The 19424-nt window shown below is 52.1% G+C and overlaps 1 protein-coding gene across 1 annotated transcript; it reads right to left on the bottom strand.

Moving 5' to 3' along the window:
- Positions 1-920: 920 nt before the first annotated feature.
- On the bottom strand, positions 921-19285 carry sgsh (N-sulfoglucosamine sulfohydrolase (sulfamidase)). Its single transcript, XM_048554871.2, has 8 exons — positions 19181-19285; positions 15961-16121; positions 12526-12631; positions 10432-10582; positions 10035-10191; positions 8945-9026; positions 5936-6139; positions 921-3669 (listed from the first exon to the last, which is right to left on the bottom strand). Exons 1-8 carry the CDS (start codon positions 19281-19283, stop codon positions 3095-3097), a joined length of 1539 nt encoding a protein of 512 aa, XP_048410828.1. The 5' UTR covers positions 19284-19285; the 3' UTR covers positions 921-3094.
- Between the last annotated feature and the right edge of the window lie 139 nt (positions 19286-19424).

The following is a 19424-nucleotide window of genomic DNA, read 5'->3' as shown; positions in this document are numbered from 1 at the left end:
GTCAGAAGTGGGGATGGTCGCCAATAATTGTACAATGTTCAGCCCCATTCGTGACTCCTCAGATACTGAAGCAGTCCCACATGCAACAAGATCTGGACAATATCCAGGCTTGGGCTGACAAGTGGCAAGTGACATTCACATCACTCTACCTGGATGAGTGCAGCCCCAACAACACTCAAGGAGCTCGACGCCATCCAGGACAAAGCAGCCCACTTGAATGGCACCACATCCACAAACATCCGCTCCCTCCAGCACCAACGCTCAGTAGCAGCAGTGTGTACTATCTACAAGATGCACTGCAGAAATTCACTAAAGATTCTCAGGCAGCACCTTCCAAACCCACGACCACTTCTATCCAGAAGGACAAGGGCAGCAGATACATGGGAACACCACGCCCTGCGAGGGCCCCTCCAAGCCACTCCCCATCCTGAACCAGATATATATTGCCGTTCCTTCACCTTCACTGGGTTAAAATCCTGGAATTCCCACCTTCTCTAGGCCAACTTGGGACAGCCAATAAATGCTTCCCCAGCCAGCGATGCCCATGTCCTATACATGGATTAAAAAGTCCATTTTAATGCTTGAGAGGGCGAGAATGAGAATTGGGGTTGTATTGACCTGTCGAAAGGAGCAGTGGAAATGGAGAGAGGTGAGCCCTGATGAAGCACTGGTTTAGGGTGGTGGGTCAAGTATCTATGACCTTTGACACAAACCCAACGGATCACGGCTCTCCTTTCCAGTTGTCGCACTGCTGTGGGAATGGAGACACTTGAGAAACAGACTGAAGCAAAAGACTGTGTGTGTTTCAGATTTGCAGCATCCACAAAATTCTGAAGAAACTCAGTGGGCCTGGCAGTCTCTCAGGAGAGAGTTAACATTTTATCACCGAAAGAATAGTCACAGTCGACTCGGTACATTTCCCTCTCCACAGATGGTGCGAAAACGATGAGTGTTTCCACAGCACGTCGCTGTCCCCACATGTGGGAACAGTACTTGGATCAAGCTGAGAAAAGGAGTTCCAAAGTTTGTTTAATTGCTTTGTCACAACCATACAGAGTGTCTGCAGAGCCTCACAGGAGCTGTAAATCTGCACAGCCAGTTTAGCTTTGTTTTTCTAAAAAAAGCATTTTTTCAGTGTTTTAATCTATAAATATCAGCAGCAAATCTTTGGTCTTAAACAAGATCAACAATTATAACGGACATTATAACTAACTGTTAAACTGCTATAAACTGACGTTTCCCAGCCACCAGGAGTTCTGAGGAAGGGTCACCAGACCCGAAACGTTAACTCTGTTTTATCCCTTCACAGATGCTGCCAGACCTGCTGAGCTTTTCCAGCAACTTCTGTTTTTGTCCAAGATCAGCAATTAATTTATTAGCAATTTTCAGAATTTATTATCAATTCTCAGCACTAGTGATAAAAAAGTGACATAATTTGTTGTTCAAATACAGATGCAAAGATTAAAAGTAGATATGGATAAAATATTCTTCTAAAGATGAAGGTAAATCAGTCTTTTATCATTGCGGGCCTGTCACTTGCTAGAAGATGATCTTTGTGAAGCGAAGGGATTGAGAGAGAGACTTCCAGATTGTGTGGACTATTTCAGCAGAACTGTTATAGATTTGCAAAAGCTTTTCCCTTTGTGTTCCCTTCGGCCAAGAGCCCTCCCCCTGAGGGGGTGGGGTCTTTCAGAGTCCTTCCTGGGGCATTCGGACAAAAAGATGTCTCTCACAGCCTGCCTTGAGGTGCTACATCAACTCCTGATGAATTGTTATTCAACAAAGCAATATCAATCAAGCTGCTGTTCCATGTAGCAAGCTTCCAGTCTCCTGTTCTCTCAGAAGCTTTGAATTCTCACACTTTTAGAAGAATCCTTAACGTTGTCCGAGGGTTGATCAAATTCTAAGTGGATCCCATTGTGACTGATGCTTAGGTAATACATTAGTCTGCCTGCTATTTCTGGCTACAGCGTCTCAACATTCTCCATAGCCACTACCTTCCATCTTGTGGACACTCTGACCCAATCCAACATCCTAGACCAGTTCAAGCGAAGCTCTGGGTACTTCTGCTGTCCAAGAATTCTCTCTTCACTCTCAGGGCCTTCCTATCAAATCTGTACTTCCTGGGCAGCATGGTAGCTCACCGGTTAGCACTGCTGCCTCGTAGCGCCAGGGACCCAGTTTCGATTCCACCCTTGGGCGACTGTGTGGAGTTTACACATTCTCCCTGTGTCCGGGTGCTCGAGTTTCCTCCCACAGTCCAAAGATGTGCAGGGTAGGTGGATTGGCCGTGCTAAGCTGCCCATAGAGTCCAGTATTGTGTAGGCTAGGTGGATAATGGAAAATGGGTGGGTTTGGGTGAGATGCTTTAGGTGGGACTCGATGGGCTGAATGGCCTGCTCCTATACTGTAGGGTTCTATGAATGTATAAAAGTATCACAGAAGAATATAGCAGGAGACTATTCAGCCCCTTGTGCCTATAAAACAGGAAGTATTTTGAATCTGCATTACCTTAAAAGGTTTTTCTCTTTGTTTGCAGAGCTGCCATAGGTTATAAATTTGCAGAGGGGCACCAGTTGGTCATATCAAACAAACAACATACATCTTTGGAATTTCATAACAGGCTGACTGTACAAAATCAGCCTCGTTTTACAAAACCCAGGACATGGTGTCTAACACTGGATGCAATTCCCTGGACAGTACCAACTGAAGGATCCTGAGCGAGCTAGGAAATACAGTAACAAGCAATTTAAGCTCATCAGTTCGGCTCACAATGAGATGAGCAGTTGGGACCTGTCCGCTGCAGGATAATGGAATATGTCCAGTTATTGTGTCCTTTTTATGAATTAATGAACAATCCGTGGGACAACAGCTCCCCAGCGCATTCTCCATGGCAACGCTTCCACCGAACAGCTGAGTCACCACCTCATCACCCTTTCCTCATGTCGGATAAATTATTGTTCCCTTTGAAATTTTGCATTCTTGTGTGTGTCCTGATTTACTCCCCAGGTGACGGGCTTCAAATTCGTTTTTCTCCTTTTTCAGTAGCACTCAAATGTAAAACTTCCTTTACCCACCAGCTCTCTTACGCATGTTACAGCTGGTTATACAGAGGCCTGCACTCAGGATGAAGTTTGTACGGCCCCTGATCCTCTAGCACGCCATCTGGGGCGCACACCCAGGGGTCAGAGGTCACCCACTGCCACTTCCTCAGGAGCTCCTTCATGGTCTCCAGGAGATCCGCGTACTTCGGATCTGATGCCAGGTTGCGGGTCTCGGAGGGATCCTGTTGGGTATCGAAGAGTTCCCAGCGTTCCCTGTAGTAATATGCCCACAGGGATTTCTCCCAGTGCGTCGGGAGCCCAGACTCGGTCCTGTTCAACAGGTCCTGGAAAGTTGGCGAGAGGTAGAAATCCTGGTCGATGGGGAAAGGCATCTTGAAATGCAGGTTGTGGATGAGCTGGTAGTGAAGGTGGGACACGGCTCTCATTGGGTAATACATGGTGATCTCGTGGTGACTCTGGCTGGCGAAGGCAGTCGACCACGGCTGCTCGGAGTCGAGAGCGGGCAGCAGAGACCGGCCTGTCAGCTGTACAGCCGGATCTTTCCCAAAGAGGCTGTAGGTTGGGTATGGGATGGAGAACCAGTCGAGAACAGTCGGAGTTATATCTATAGAGACAAAATGGCGGAAGGGCTGGAATGCACACACTGTCACCTGTTGTCAACCTCCCTCGGTCCCAGTGGCTAGGACTCACTCCTTACGGGGTCCCCCAATGTACTCAGTTGTGGGTGGGGGGAGCAATAAGAGATGGCGGTGAATGGGAACACCCTGTTACACAGTGTCTCCACGTCCCTAACCACTGTTGGTCCTGACCCTGCCTTTATCCGTACCCACAGCCCCCACCCAATACCAACCACCCCGCTCCCGATCCAGTACAGAGCTCCCCACCGATCCCCCAGGGGTCAGGGCCAGAAGCAGAGCGTCTGTGTCCCGGCTTTGCTCCAACTCCCTGCCTCGCCCCCTCTCTCCCCGCTTCATCCCCGCCCGATTCGCGCCTCGCCCCCGCCCGATTCCCGCCTCGCTCCCGTTCCCTGCCCCCGCCCCCGCCCCTCGCCTCGCTCCCGTTCCCCGCCCCCCGTCCCCCGGCCCCGCTCCCCGCCTCGCCCCCGTTCCCCGCCCCCGCTCCCGTTCCCCGCCCCCCCTCCCCGCCTCGCCCCCGTTCCCCGCCCCCCCTCCCCGCCTCGCTCCCGTTCCCTGCCCCCGCCCCGGCCCCCCGCCTCGCTCCCGTTCCCTGCCCCCGCCCCCGCCCCTCGCCTCGCTCCCGTTCCCTGCCCCCGCCCCTCGCCTCGATCCCGTTCCCCGCGCCCGCCCCCGCCCCTCGCCTCGCTCCCGTTCCCTGCCCCCGCCCCCGCCCCTCGCCTCGATCCCGTTCCCCGCCCCCGCTCCCGTTCCCTGCTCCCGTTCCCCGCCCCCTGTCCCCCGCCCCCCCCTCCCCGCCTCGCCCCCGTTCCCCGCCCCCCCTCCCCGCCTCGCCCCCGTTCCCCGCCCCCCCCCCACCACGCCCCCGTTCCCCGCCCCCCCTCGCCCCCGTTCCCTGCCCCCCCCGCCTCGCCCCCGTTCCCCGCCCCGCCCCGTTCCCCGCCCCCCCTCCCTCACCCCGCCTCCCGTTCCCCGCCCCCCCTCCCTCACCCCGCATCCCGTTCCCCGCCACCCCCTCCCCGCCTCACTCCCGATCCCCGCCTCGCTCCCGTTCCCCGCCCCCCTCCCCGCCTCCCTCCCGTTCCCCGACCCCCCCTCCCCGCCTCGCTCCCGTTCCCCGCCCCCCCCTCCCCGCCTCGCTCCCATTCCCCGCCCCCCCCCACCTCCCTCCTGTTCCCCACCCCCCCGCCTCCCTCCCGTTCCCCGCCACCCTCCCCGCCTCGCTCCCGTTCCCCGCCCCCCCCGCGTCGCTCCCGTTCCCCGCCCCCCCTCCCCGCCTCCCTCCCGTTCCCCGCCCCCCCCGCCTCGCTCCCGTTGCCCGCCCCCCTCCCCGCCTCACTCCCGTTCCCCGCCTCGCTCCCGTTCCCCGCCCCCCTCCCCGCCTCGCTCCTGTTCCCCGCACCCCCCCCGCCTCGCTCCCGTTGCCCGCCCCCCTCCCCGCCTCACTCCCGTTCCCCGCCTCGCTCCCGTTCCCCGCCCCCCTCCCCGCCTCGCTCCTGTTCCCCGCCCCCCTCCCCGCCTCACTCCCGTTCCCCGCCTCGCTCCCGTTCCCCGCCCCCCTCCCCGCCTCGCTCCTGTTCCCCGCCCTCCCCGCCTCACTCCCGTTCCCCGCCTCGCTCCCGTTCCCCGCCCTCCCTCCCCGCCTCGCTCCCGTTCCCCGCCCCCCTCCAATTCCCCGCCCCCCCCGCCTTGCTCCCGTTCCCCGCCCCCCCTCCCCACCTCGCTCCCGTTCCCCGCCCCCCCTCGCTCCCGTTCCCCGCCCCCCTCCCCGCCTCGCTCCCGTTCCCCGCCCCCCCTCGCTCCCGTTCCCCGCCCCCCTCCCCGCCTCGCTCCCGTTCCCCGCCCCCCTCCAATTCCCCGCCCCCCCCCTCCCCGCCTCGCTCCCGTTCCCCGCCCCCCCTCCCCGCCTCGCTCCCGTTCCCCGCCCCCCTCACCGCCTCCTTCCCATTCCCCGCCCCCCCGCCTCGCTCCCGTTCCCCGCCCCCCCCGCCTCGCTCCCGATCCCCGCCCCCCTCCCCCCCTCGCTCCCGTTCCCCCCTCCCCGCCTCGCTCCCGTTCCCCCCTCCCCGCCTCGCTCCCGTTCCCTGCCCCCCTCCCTGCCACCCCCCTACCCCCGCTCCCCATCTTGCCCCCGTGCCCCCCCCTCACACCCCTCGCCCCATCCCCACTCCCCATCTTGCCCCCACTCTCCCTGCCTCCCCCCACCTCGCCCCCGGGCTGGCACACAGCACGTACCGAGCAGGGTGACGTACGCCAGGCTAACCTGGCCCCAGCGCCCCGTGTGCTCCGGTGAGTGCACCAACATCGGCTCGGCTATTCCAGCCTGGTACAGGTTTGTCCGTCCATTTGGGAAGGGAATTCCGTTATCCGAGCTGTAGATCACCAGAGTGTCATTGGCGTGTCCGGCTTCCCTCAGCTCCCTCAGCACCAGCCCAATACCTGAGCACACACAGATCAAAGGGAGAGTGATCAGACACAGTCCCATCGGCCCATCAAACATGTGCTAGCCCTTTAACACTGTCAGTGCCACTCTGTCCCCACAATAGGTGGGACCATCTCTGTTTTCTTTCTCTCCTGGAAATGTACCGACTCTCACACACCCCGACACACACAGTGAGAGAACTGCAAATGACTTGGCTGGGAATCTGGAAGTCAATGTCTGTATTTTGGGGAGGGAGGAGGGTGCTGTGGGATAGAGAAGAAGTTTACGTGACATTAAAGTTGTATTTAGGTCAGTAATTACAATGCCTGGGCAGTTGAGGCGTTGAGAAATGGGATTGGAATAGTCAGGCGGTTGTTTTTGCCCTGCACAGCCTTGATGGGCCGAAGGGTCTTTCTCAGTGCTGTAGACCTTAACAACTCTGTGACTGAGGTCAGACCTGAACAATATGATAGCCCACAACCTTAATGTCGCATCTCCCCAGGTCCAGTCAGGATACTGAGAGGACTAGGGACAGGAATCCATCGAGAGCAACAGGATAAACTACTGCCAGGGAGTCACTGGAAAACGCGCAGGATCCGAAGGCCACAGGTTAAAGTCCCAAGTCAGAGGCTTGGAGCGGAAAATCACGGCCACCTATCCCAGCGGAGTGCTGAGGGAGTGCCGCACTGTCAGAGGTGCTGGCTTGCGGACGACCAACTAAACCCAGGCCCTGGCTGCCCCTGCAAGTGAATGGATAAGAGCCCACAGCATTATTAAAAGGGTGTCCCGCAAACAACTTCACAAAATGAAGATCATCGACTTGTGGGATCAGGCTGTGCAGGGGTTTGCATTTCCCACCTGAAGACAGTGGCAGTGCTTCCAAAGGTCTGTGACAATATGGGGTCAAGGTGTTACATAAAGGTAAGTTAGAGGTGCATTGAGCGAGGAGAATGCAATAATTATGGGTATCTCCAGTCGACACGAAGACTGCGTAAATGTAATGCTGTGGAGCAAGAATTCCTGCGATATTTCTGAGATTTATTTCTGTTGAGGAATCAGTGAGGACGCCAGGCTATTTCAGATCTAGCGAGATGGAGTGAGGAAAAGCCGATTAATCGTCTTGGTGTGAGAGTGCATTTCAGGAATAATGATCGTAGCATGAAATTTTTCAAACTGAATGGTAATTTGTACATAGTTCAACCTTAATCTTAAACCCAAACTAGGGCAATTATGAAAGGACGAAGATAGCCGTAGTGCATTAGAAAAATACATCAACAGGTTTGGGGGTAGATCGGCAATGGTTAATATTTAAGAATCAGCACTTTTCAAGAAACAGATTTTACTTTAAATCCAAAATACCCAACAGGCAATGCCAGTGCGTGATGCCGAGCAAAGGAAGTTGAGGAGGATAAAAGATCAAGGAAGAACATTTGCCTAAAAATGTTGTAAGCCTGATGACCAGGAGAGTTTTAGAATTCAGAATAGGAGAACCAAGAAATTGACGAGAGAGAGAGAGAGAGAATGAGAAAGAGAATACAATATGAATTTAAAGTAACAGGAAACATAGAAATGGATTGTAAAATCTTCTGTAAGCATGTAAAAAGGAAAAGAACAGCAAAGCGTGGGTCCATAATAATAGCATAAATTATAATAGGAAATAGAGAAATGGTAGCGATGCCTCTCATCGCTGAGGAAGGCATAACAGGTCTCCCTGAAATAATTAAGATCCAAGAGTTCAGGGAGACTGAGGGACAAAAATTAATTTGTAATAATAAAAAACATTAGTATTGAAGGAACTAATGAATCTGAAAGTTGGCAAATCCCTGGGTCCCAGTCACTTTCACCCTAGAGTGTTGAAAGAGGTAGCTAAAGAGTGAGGGATGCATCGGTGAATCAAAATTCCATTAATTCTACAACGGTGCCTGCAGATTAGAGGGTGGTAAATGTAACTCACTGTTTAAGAGGCAAAGGAGAGAGATTAAATGAAGAAGTACAGAGCTGTTAGTTTGATGTCGGCAGTTTAGAAAATACTAGAATTTGTTATAAAGCTTGTGGTTAGGGACGATTTTAAAAATACTTGTTTAATTGGAGACAGTTGACATGGATTTAGGAAGGGGCACTTGCATTTGACAAACATGACGGATTTTTTTTTAAAAGAACGTTATTTGTAGAGTCGATACTGAGGACACAGAGGATGTGGAGCACTTGGATTTTCAGAAGGCTTTTAACCTTCCACACGGGAAGTTAAACAGGATTAAAATGCGCGGAATGAGGGTAAAAACCGCATAGGCTGAGGATTGGTTAACCGAGAGAAAACAGAGAGTGGGAATGGGGTCTAGGCCCGAAACATCAGCTTTTGTGCTCGGCCCACTGTGTTCATCCAGCTTCACACTTTGTTATCAGTGGGAATAGGGAGGTCAGTTTTGGGTTGGGAGCCTGTTACTGGTGCGTTGACATGGATCAGCTCCAATCCTAGCATAGTCTAGACAGTGGTGGTACTGTACTGTGATCTCACCTTGGTCTAGGTGGCACTGCAGCTCAGTGGTTAGCACTGCAGCCTCACAGAGCCAGGGACCCAGGTTCGATTCCACCCTTGGGTGGCTGCCTGTGTGGAGTTTGCACATTCTCCCCATGTCTGCGTGGGCTTCCTCCGGGTGCTCTAGTTTCCTCCCACAGTCCAAAGATGTGCAGTCTAGGTGGATTAGCCTTGGGAAATGCAAGGAGAGGGTAAGGGAGGGCCAGTGTGGACTCAAGGGGCCGAATGGCCTGCTTCCACACTGTAGGAACTCTCAATGACTGAAGGTGGTGTACTGTGATCTTACCTTGGTCCAAACGGCTGATAGTGACGTACTGAGCTGCCAGATCAATGCGGGAAGCTGGTGTGTCTGGTACAAAATGGGGCACCTGGGGAGAAAGGATAAAACGTTCAACAGAATTTCATCTAACGATTTCACGGCACAGCATGGTCACTCACCAAGTTCCTGTCAAAGCGACAATGGCTACAGTCTTCTGCTAATCCCCAGGGAGCGAACAAACAGTGCGTGTGGTAACAGCCTCTCCACTGTCAGCAAACGCTCAACTCCACTTCATTAATGAGGGACCCACAATACAGCACTGCTGTCGTCGAGAGCGAAACCCCATTATAGTGCTCCATCGCTGCTCACCTCCCTCCAGGCCCATCCCTCTCCACGGGACTCCAACGCACCCCCATCGTGGTCACTCTCTCTCTCTCTCTCTCTCTCTTTCTTTCTTCTTGGACAGGTGCCCAAGCGCACCAACTCCATGCAGAGGCTGGCAATCCCTCAAGAACCAGACCTATCACCAGCTCAACACTAGGGAGGCTACACCACCACAGCCTGCACTCATCCAAATGGTACACACGCACACGCACGCACGGGCGCACACACACACACGCGTGCACGCACGCGCACGTACACGCGTGCACACCCACGCACACACACACGTACACACACAGAAACGTGTGCACACACACACACGTACACACAAAGAAATACGTGTATACACACACACAGTCACACACACAGGCCAAATGCACCGTGAACAAGGTATGCCCTGGTCAGTGTGACAGTGTCATTGTGCCAGTATGACTGGGTGGCACGGTGGCTCACTGGTTAGCACTGCTACCTCACAGCACCAGGGACCCAGGTTCAACTCCATCATCGTCTGTGTGGAGTTTGCACATTCTCCCCGTGTCTGCGTGGGTTTCCTCCGGGTGCTCCGGTTTCCTCCCACAGTCCAAAGATGTGCAGGTTAGGTGGGTTAGCCACGGGAAATGCACGGTTGCAGGGCTGGGGTTAGCTGGATTGGATGCTGTTCAGAGGGTCAGTCAGATTCGATGGGCCGAATGGGCCTGCTTCTGTAGGGATTCTACGACTGTGCCAGCATTCTTACCTTGACCTGTTCTGGCGTGTAATGGTATGGCTGCCAGTCTGGGATTCGACCCATCCCACTCTCCCCATTGCCAAACCTCTCACAGAACGGCCCGTACTCAGGGTGTGAATGGCCACACCGGTGAGGATCATGGAAAGCCACATAGAGGAAGAAGGGCCTGAGGAATCAAACAGAGAGAGAGAGATAAATAGGTGACGCTGGTCATCCGAGGAGGGGCGTGGGGCTGTTCAACACTGAGGTGGGGGGTGCCGCCAGTCACCAGATGCCAACCTCTCCCAAGTCTCGTTGGCATTGACCCACACGCACCCCCCCATGCATCTCCCCTGCCCATCCCCCTCCAGTGATAGCCCGTGGTGACCCAGAGCTGGCTGGGTTTCGGGCCTACCCCAGGCTGTACCTATTCACTGTGCTCTGCAGGAACTCTCGCACCAACAGTTTTATTTTGGTGATGTTCCTCCCCACCTGCAGGATCGAGTGATTTTCCTCAGTCTCTGAGTAATCAAAGGGATAGACTGAATCCGGGCCAACGTGCTTCTTCCCGATTATTCCTGGAAAAATAAAACAAGCTGCAGTAACCTCGGGAAATGACAGGTAATAACTTTCACTGTGGACAGCTGAGAATAAATAAAGAGGAGAAAAAAAAAATCGCTGAAAGCTCAAATCTGAGGAAGCGATAGTAATGGCAGGAAATATGAAGCAAGTCAGAACGTGCTTATGAAGAGCAGCCTGGCTAAGGTTAGCAGCAAAGAGCAGAGGTGACAGAGCGGTATGTTAACGATAGGATTGGCCTCTCACGGTGCTTAAAGGTTAATTATCTCGTGGGAAGGAGAGACTTCACAGGACACAGGGCAAAGGCATTTGACACTAGGGGCAGGAAGTTTTACACTCGGTGTGACACACAGAACACGAGCTGCACATCTCAGAATTATGCACAAAATCCCAGATTCGTTACAGTACAGGAGGCCATTCGGCCCATTGTGCCTGCTCCAGCTCTTGATGAGCATTGTTACCGAAAGTTTGGGGACCGGCCAGCTTAGCTGGCTGGTTTGTGATCTAGAGTGACACCAACAGTGTGGCTTCAATCCCCGCGCCAGCTGAGGTAACCATGAAGGACCCTCCTGCTCAACCTCTTCCCCCTCGCCCAACACATGGTGACTCTCAGGCTACAGCCCCACCCATCATATCTCTGTAAGGAGCCAGCAGCCCTATGTTCTGGTAGGACTATGGGACCTTACCTTTTATGACCAAATGATAAAATCTCCAGCCTCGTACACCATTCCCATCCAAACCATCATCAATACCCTCTTGAATGTCATTATTGAACCGGCCTCAACCACATTCCCAGCTGTACATTCTAGATCCTAACTACTCACTTCACCCTTACTTCCTTGCATCAACTTTGCATTCTGTTCTTGCTCGTTCTTCGAGCTTCTCCCTATCTAACCCTAACCCTAACACTGTCTATTCTGTTCAGCCAATCATGATTTTGAATAACTTCTGGGGTTCTACACACTCTTCACCTCAGAGTTTACGCTTCTCACTAGTTTGATTCCAAGAGCAAGAGCATGTTACACACAGGATAATGCAGGGGGGGGCAGGAGCACGTTACACACAGGATAATGCAGGGGGGCAGGAGCACGTTACACACAGGATAACGCAGGGGGGCAGGAGCACGTTACACACAGGACAACGCAGGGGGGCAGGAGCACGTTACACACAGGACAATGCAGGGGGGCAGGAGCACGTTACACACAGGACAATGCAGGGGGGCAGGAGCACGTTACACACAGGACAATGCAGGGGGGCAGGAGCACGTTACACACAGGATAATGCAGGAGGGCAGGAGCACGTTACACACAGGATAATGCAGGAGGGCAGGAGCACGTTACACACAGGACAATGCAGGGGGGCAGGAGCACGTTACACACAGGACAATGCAGGAGGGCAGGAGCACGTTACACACAGGATAATGCAGGGGGGCAGGAGCACGTTACACACAGGACAATGCAGGGGGGCAGGGGCACGTTACACACAGGACAATGCAGGGGGGCAGGAGCACGTTACACACAGGACAATGCAGGGGGGCAGAAGCATGTTACACACAGGATAATGCAAGGGGGTAGGAGCACATTGCACACGGTTTAGCACGGGGATGGTCAGGAGCACATTACACATTGGATAATGGAGCGGGGCAGGAGCGTGTTACACACTGGGTAATGGAGCGGGGCAGGAGCGTGTTACACGCTGGATAACGCACGGGGCAGGAGCGTGTTACACGCTGGATAACGCAGGGGGGCAGGAGCGTGTTACACGCTGGATAACGCAGGGGGGCAGGAGCGTGTTACACGCTGGATAATGCAGGGGGCAGCGGCGTGTTACACACTGGGTAATGGAGGGTGCAGGAGCTGAGAGAGATCTGGAATGACAGTGACATTGTGAACACAGTGAGATCAGTTTAGAATTCGGATACAGTCTGCGTTGAAAGCCTCACCTGTCCTGATGTTTGACTGACGAAGCAGCAAGGGTAAACTTCTGACAGAGTCGAAGGAGTTGAAGTGGTGAACAGACTGGTGCAGTCCATACATCCCATTCTGATGCTGCAAAACACAAACTGCAGTCAAACCCCCGGTAGGAATCTCTCACCCTGTCTCAGCAGCACCTGGTCTGCACGGTACATGGGCGTGTTAATGACACTCACCCAGAACCCATTCCACATTCCCAATGAGGCTGGGTCCAGCTCATTAACACAACCCAACCTGAGGCTGTCAATAAACTGGGAGGCGTGGGCACTGCCAAAGACAAACGGAGACATGCTTTCTGAGGTTTTCGGCATTCCGTTATAAACATGGGAGGCTAGAACTGCTACAGAAGGAGCCTTCCACACAGATGAACCTTTACCCCCTGGCACTGGGAGTTTTTTTGGGGGGCTGGGGTAGAGTGAGGGTGGCATTAAACACTGTCCCTGCCTTCAGAAACTGCCAGGGAGTTCACCTGTGTGCCTGTCTACCCACCAGCAGTACCATCCCGGTGCCAATGCCAATTTTTTTTAAACTTTATTCATTCACAGGACAAGGGCATCGCTGGCCAGGCAGCATTTATTGCCCAGACATTGCTGTGGGCCTGGAGTCACATGTGAGCCAGACCAGGTAAGGATGGCAGTTTCCTTCCCTGAAGGACATTAGTGAACCAGATTTTCCAAACATCGACAATGGATTCACGGTTATCATTGGATTCTTGATTCCAGATGTTTATTGAACGCAATTCCCATGCCAGGATTTGAAACCGAGTTCCCAGAACATTATCTGGATCTCTGGATTAACAGCCCAGCGATAGTACCACTGGGCCATCGCCTCCCCTGCTAGTGAGGCCCCAAAGTGGGCACTTTGATGTTGATAATTAATTACCAGCTAATGCCAGCAGGGATTCAGACTCCCCAAACCCTGGTGAGGGTTCTCCCAAAATCCTCTGCCTTCCCAGCTCTCATACGGTCACTCTGCGTGCCCATTCACCAACTGAACTCCGTACCCCCATCTTCCAGTTGTGTTTGTAAATCTCCCAATCGCTATTTGTGTGTGCAAACACACAGAAAAGTGACTGCATGTATGCATGCATATACATACATATTTGCAAGTGTACAAACGCACTCGTATGTCTGTGTGTGTGTCCGTGTATGCCCATGCGTGCATATGTAGATATCCGAGTGTCTGTATGAGCATATGTTCATAACTACATGCCTGTGTGTATATGCTCATGTATGTACACATGTCCATGTGTACGTGCTTGTCAATTGGGCATATAACAGTAAGTACTGGGTGGGTGTGTTGGGGGGTGTGGGGTCAGCCTTATGCTTGGAATTTAACTGTGGTGGATGCACAGTTAAGTGTAAAATGTCAAGGGGAAGCTAGACCAGCAGCTCAGGGAAAGGGGAATACGGGGCCATTATGGTACATTTGAGAAGTACGTGATCAGAGGCAGATATACAGGCATTGGGCAGATGGGCCAAATGGTCTATTTCTACATTGTATATCTGTACCATATATATTTTATACATCTACATGTAAAATATATGCAGTGTCATCCTACATAAACTTCCAGCAGGGCTAGTGGATGGCAGTGATTTTAAACCTGGGCAGCAGTGAGAGCTGGTGCACAGGGGAGGCGATGGCCTAGTGGTATTATCACTGGACTGTTAATCCAGAGACCCAGATAATGTTCTGGGGACCTGGGTTCAAATCCTGCCATGGCATATGGTGGAAGGGAGAGATCGTTCTGCCCCTCAGTGCTGCTGGCTCTTTACCCAAGATCCTGGCTGGTTTATACCTCAACTGCATTGTTTGCTGTCATTCTAATTCTCGAAAGCTCCGTGTGACTCCCAGCCTCTTACAGTCCGACAGTTGCAACTCTTGCCCGGCGCTTAAGGTGTTAGAAAGATGTCTAAACAGACTGGGGGCAAGGGTGGGTTCAGACACAAAAATCTTTAAATTACCACAAATAGGTGCAAAAAATAATCAAGGAAGCTAATGGAACGCTGGCCTTTATACAGGAGAATATGAATGGAGAAGCTATACTGTAGCTCTACAAAACCCTGGTTAGACCCCATCCGGAGTTAGATCATAGAATCCCTACAGTGTGGAAACAGGATATTTGGCCCAACAAGCTCACACTGACCCTCAGAGCATCCCACCCAGACCCATCCTCCTATAACCCACACATCCCTGAACACTACGGGCAATTTAGCATGGCCAATCCACCTAACCTGTACATCTTTGGACTGTGGGAGGGAACCGGAGCACCCGGAGGAAACCCACGCAGACACGGGGAGAATGTGCAAACTCCACACAGACAGTTGCCCGAGGGTGGAATCGAACCTGGGTCCCTGGCGCTGTGAGGCTGCAGTGCTAACCGCTGAGCCACCGTGCTGCCCCACTTATCTGTGAGCAAATCCGGGCACCACACCTTAGGAAGGATACATTGGCCTTGGAGGGAATAGAACGTAGGTTTACAAGAATTCAGGGGTTATGACGAGAGATTATACACATCAGGCCTTGTTTTCGCGAGAATATAGAAGGCGTACGAGTGATCTGATCGAAGTCTTCAAGATTTAAATGGGAAAAGACGGGTTGGATAAAGGCAAACTATTTCCACGTGTTGGGGATTCTAGAACTAGGGAGCATAGTCTGAGAATTAGAGCCAGACCATCCAGGAGAGATGTTAGGAAGCAATTCTACACACAAAGGATGGGAGTTGTCCCAAAACAGCACACCAGTTGTTAATTTTAAATCCGACATAGGTAGATTCTTTTGTTCAGCAGAAGGCATTGAGGGATATGGGCCAAAGCCAGGGATATGCAGTGAGGCCATAGATCAGCCGTAATCTCATCGAATGGTGGCACATGCTTGTGGGGCTGAATGGCCTGTTCCTGTTCCCATATTACTGGGAGCTACCTGATGCTCACTGATGAGGTGAAGGTGCCGGTGTTGGACTGGGATGGGCAAAATCAGAAGTCACATGACACCAGGTTATTTGAAATCACAAGCTTGCAGAGCGCTTCACCTGACAAAGCTTCTGCGTTCAAATAAACCTGTTGGGCTATAGCCTGGTGTCGAGTGACTTCTGACAGGGCTCACTAAAGAATGCATGATTTTAAGGAGTTGGATCTAGAACTTGAGGCTAGAGGGATTGAAGGATATGGGGGGAGAATTGGAAAGAGGATGCTGAGTTGCATGATGATAATGAATTGTGGAGCAGGGTTGAAGGGCTGAATGGCCTACTCTTGCTCCTATTTTCTCTGTTGCTATGAGCTACGGGGAACTTCTTGTCCTGCTTGTGGGCTGAATGCAAAGGCTTCAATCAAGGTACCTTTACAGGGTCTGCAATGAACACAGAGGAACGGGAGTTATTCTCAAACACGTATTTGGTAAGTTACCTGTGGCAGACCGGTTAAGATGGCGGAGCGGCTGGGGGAGCAGCTGCTGACGGACGAGAAGGCGTTTCGGAAGATGACACTGCGTTCGGCGAGTTCATTGAGGTTCGGGGTCCGGATTGCTGTATTGTTGTACACCTCAGTCTCAAAGCCAGCATCATCCGCTGTCAGAGCGAACAGGCAGGAGCGATTAAATCAAAAACCTCTCGTTGGCAACGACTATCATTCCTAGCTACACGCTCCCCAGTCACACAATAATTACGTGCTGTTTTGCCTACAGATCTGGACACCACAGTCTCAGAGGCATTGGAGAGTGCTCAGAAGAAATTTACAAGGATGGTTCCGGGCACAAAGAATTTCTGTTTTGAGGACACATCAACAGAGTTGGAACTGGAGAGTAAAAGGCTAACAGGAGATCTGATAGCTGTTCTTAAGATCATGGGAGGTAAGGACAGAGTGAAGAAGGAAAGACTGTCCCTGTTTGCAAACAGATCGAGAAGCAGATGGCACAGTTTTAACATGTTTTACAAAAGGAGCAAACGTGAGGTGGAAACAAATGTTTCACTGAAGGAATAGTTAGTATGGAATGCACTGGCTGGAGCAGTGGTGGAGGGATTTCCAGTTCAGGTAGTCAGGAGGGCACTGGATTATTATTTAAGTAGAAACAATGTACAGGGTTTCAGGGAAAAGGCAGGAGAATTACAATGAATTACGATGCTCACGAGCCAGTGCGAAACAATGGGCTGAATGGCTTCCTTCTGCATTGTAACAATTCCATGATTCTGACATCCCGCATCGATCACCAATAACAGCAGTGCGCTGAGCACTCACAGAATGCAGTTCCAAATGGGGCTGACAGACTGAGGGGGGGGGGGAGAGTGACTGCACCAGGCGGGATCGGGGGGTGTGGTGTCACACTGAGAGGGGGTGCCAAAGTCGGACATTATCCAGAAGGAGACAGAGGTTGGTGATGGAGGGTTGTTTTTTGGACTGGAGGCCCGTGACCAGCAGCATCCTGCAGGGATCAGTGCAGGGTGCACTGTCGTTTCTCACTTATCTAAACCATTTAGATGAGATAACAGGAGCCATAGTTAGTAAGTTTTCAGGTGACACTTAAAGTGTTGGTAAAACGGACAGCGAAGAAGGTTATTTCAGAATACAATCAGCAGACTGAGGAGTGACAAACAGAATTTAGTTCAGATAAAATGTGAGGTATTGCATTTTGGGTAAGGCAAACCAGGGCACAGCATATACAATTAATGGTAGGGCCCTGGGGAGTGTTCTCGAATAGAGACCTAGGGGTTCAAGTACATAATCCTTTGAAAGTTGCATCACAAGTAGTGTGGTAAAGAAGGCATTTAGTACGCTGGCCTTCGTCGGTCCGAGCATAGGAGTTGAGACATCATGGTGAAGTTGTACAGTATGTTGGTGAGGCCACTTTTGGAGTACTGTGGTTCTGGTCACCCTGCTATAGGAAGGATTTATTACTTGAGAGGGGGTTGAGAAAAGATTTACCAGGATGTTGCCAGGACTGGAGAGTCTGAGCTATAGGGAGAGGTTGGATTGCCTGAGGCTCTTCTCACTGGAGCTTAGATTATAAGACGTTTATAAATTCACGAGGGGCATGGCTAGCAAAGGTCTTTTCCATAGGGTGGGGAATGCAAAACCAGGGACATATTTTTAAGGTGAGAGGAAAAAGATTTAAAAGGATCCTGAGGGTCAACCTTTCCACACAGAAGGAGGTTTGTACGTGGAATGAACTGCCCAGAGGAAATAGTAGATGCAAGTTCAGTTACGACAATTAAAAGACAAGTGGATTGGTACATGAATAGGGATGGTTTATAGTTTATAATGCTCTGAGGAAGGGTCACTGGACCTGAAACATTAACTGTTTTTTTTCTTTCACAGATGCTGCCAGGCCTGCTGAGCTTCTCCAGCAACTTTGTGTTTGTCCAAGGTTAATGGGGATATGGCCAAATGCAGGCAAGGGGAACTAGGTCAGTTTGTGGAAACTTGGTCAACAAGGATGAGCTGGGCCAAAGGGCTTGATTCCATGCTGTATGGCTATCTCTGGCTGGTGTGGATGAGTTGGGCTGAGAGGCGAAGTTTCTGTGCTATAGGACTCTATGCCCCACCTCGAATGAGAGACAAGGTTTGTGGCTTTTACAAATCCCAGCTCCAATGTTTGTGGACCTGTACTTACATTAACATAGGTACACAGAAGATGATTCTACCCATTGGCAAAACCTGAGCTAGCTATGTTAGACAACCATTAATATATTCAACCCAGAATTCAGCAGAAAACTGTGTTTGGACAAGATGAAACACACTGAGTGTCAGTGGTTGAAAGTAATAGAGACTTGGATCTAAATAGAATTTGGGAGATATTTTCTGATTACTCTGTTCAGGTGATATTACACTCCTGTGCAGCAAGTGGGACTTGAATCCAAGCCTCCTGGCTCAGAGGGAGGTATATTACCACAACAGTCATGAACGACTAGACCTTTACATGACCATTGCACATCATTGCCTGGCAAAAGAGAAGATGACTTCCAACAGTGTTGCACTCCCTCAGTACCGCAACAGGATGTCCGTCCTGATCTTTGCCCTGAAGGGGGGGGGGGGGGGGAGGAGTCCTTGTGATCCAAGATGCGGATGCACTTAAAAAGGAGGCCGCACAGTGGCTCAGTGGGTAGCACTGTTGCCTCACAGTACTAGGGACCCCAGTTCGATTCCACCCTTGGGCAACTGTCTGTGTTGAGTATACACATTGTCCCTGTGTCCGCACGGTTCCTCCTGGTGCCCTGGTTTCCTCCCACAGTCCATAGAAAGATGTACAGGTACAGGTTAGGTGGATTGGCCGTGCTAAATTGTCTGTGGTGTCCAGGGATGTGTCGGTTGGGTGGGTTAGTCATGGGAAGTGCAGGCATTGGACAAGAGAGTGGGACGTTCTTTGGAGGAGCAGTGTGGACTTGACGGGCCGAATGACCTGCTCACATGCTGCAGGGATTCTAAGAAAACAGAAAGCGCTAGTGCCAGGGCTAGAGCGCAAGGTGGGGGGGGAGGGGAGGGGAGGGGAGAGGAGAGGAGAAGGAGGCTTGAGTGGAACAGCACGGCACGGCGGGCGAGGGGCCGAACGGCCTATCCCTGTGCTGCCAGAACGAGTGAAATGCACTCTCTTGGGGTGGGGAAGGAGGGAGAGCACCAATAATTAGCTGCTCACCAATGATAAGAAGCACATTCCTCTTCCTCTGCTGAGCCCATGACTGACCGATTCCTAAAAGCAGCAAGCCCCAGGCAGCGGCACTTGAAACTGCTGAGAACATTCCCTCCCTCCCTCCCGCGACAATCCCCAATTCTTCACGGCCAGCAAACCGTGACCGAACCGCTAACTCAATAAAACCAAAATCAAATCAACGCAATGACCCAGAGCGTCCCCTCACTCTCGGAAGTAGCCAATTTCCCGG

The sequence above is a fragment of the Stegostoma tigrinum genome, chromosome 22, assembly GCF_030684315.1.
Source record: "Stegostoma tigrinum isolate sSteTig4 chromosome 22, sSteTig4.hap1, whole genome shotgun sequence".
Classification (NCBI taxonomy): domain Eukaryota; kingdom Metazoa; phylum Chordata; class Chondrichthyes; order Orectolobiformes; family Stegostomatidae; genus Stegostoma; species Stegostoma tigrinum.
Note: the sequence above shows the minus strand (reverse complement) of the source record. Positions and strands in the feature narration are given on the sequence as shown.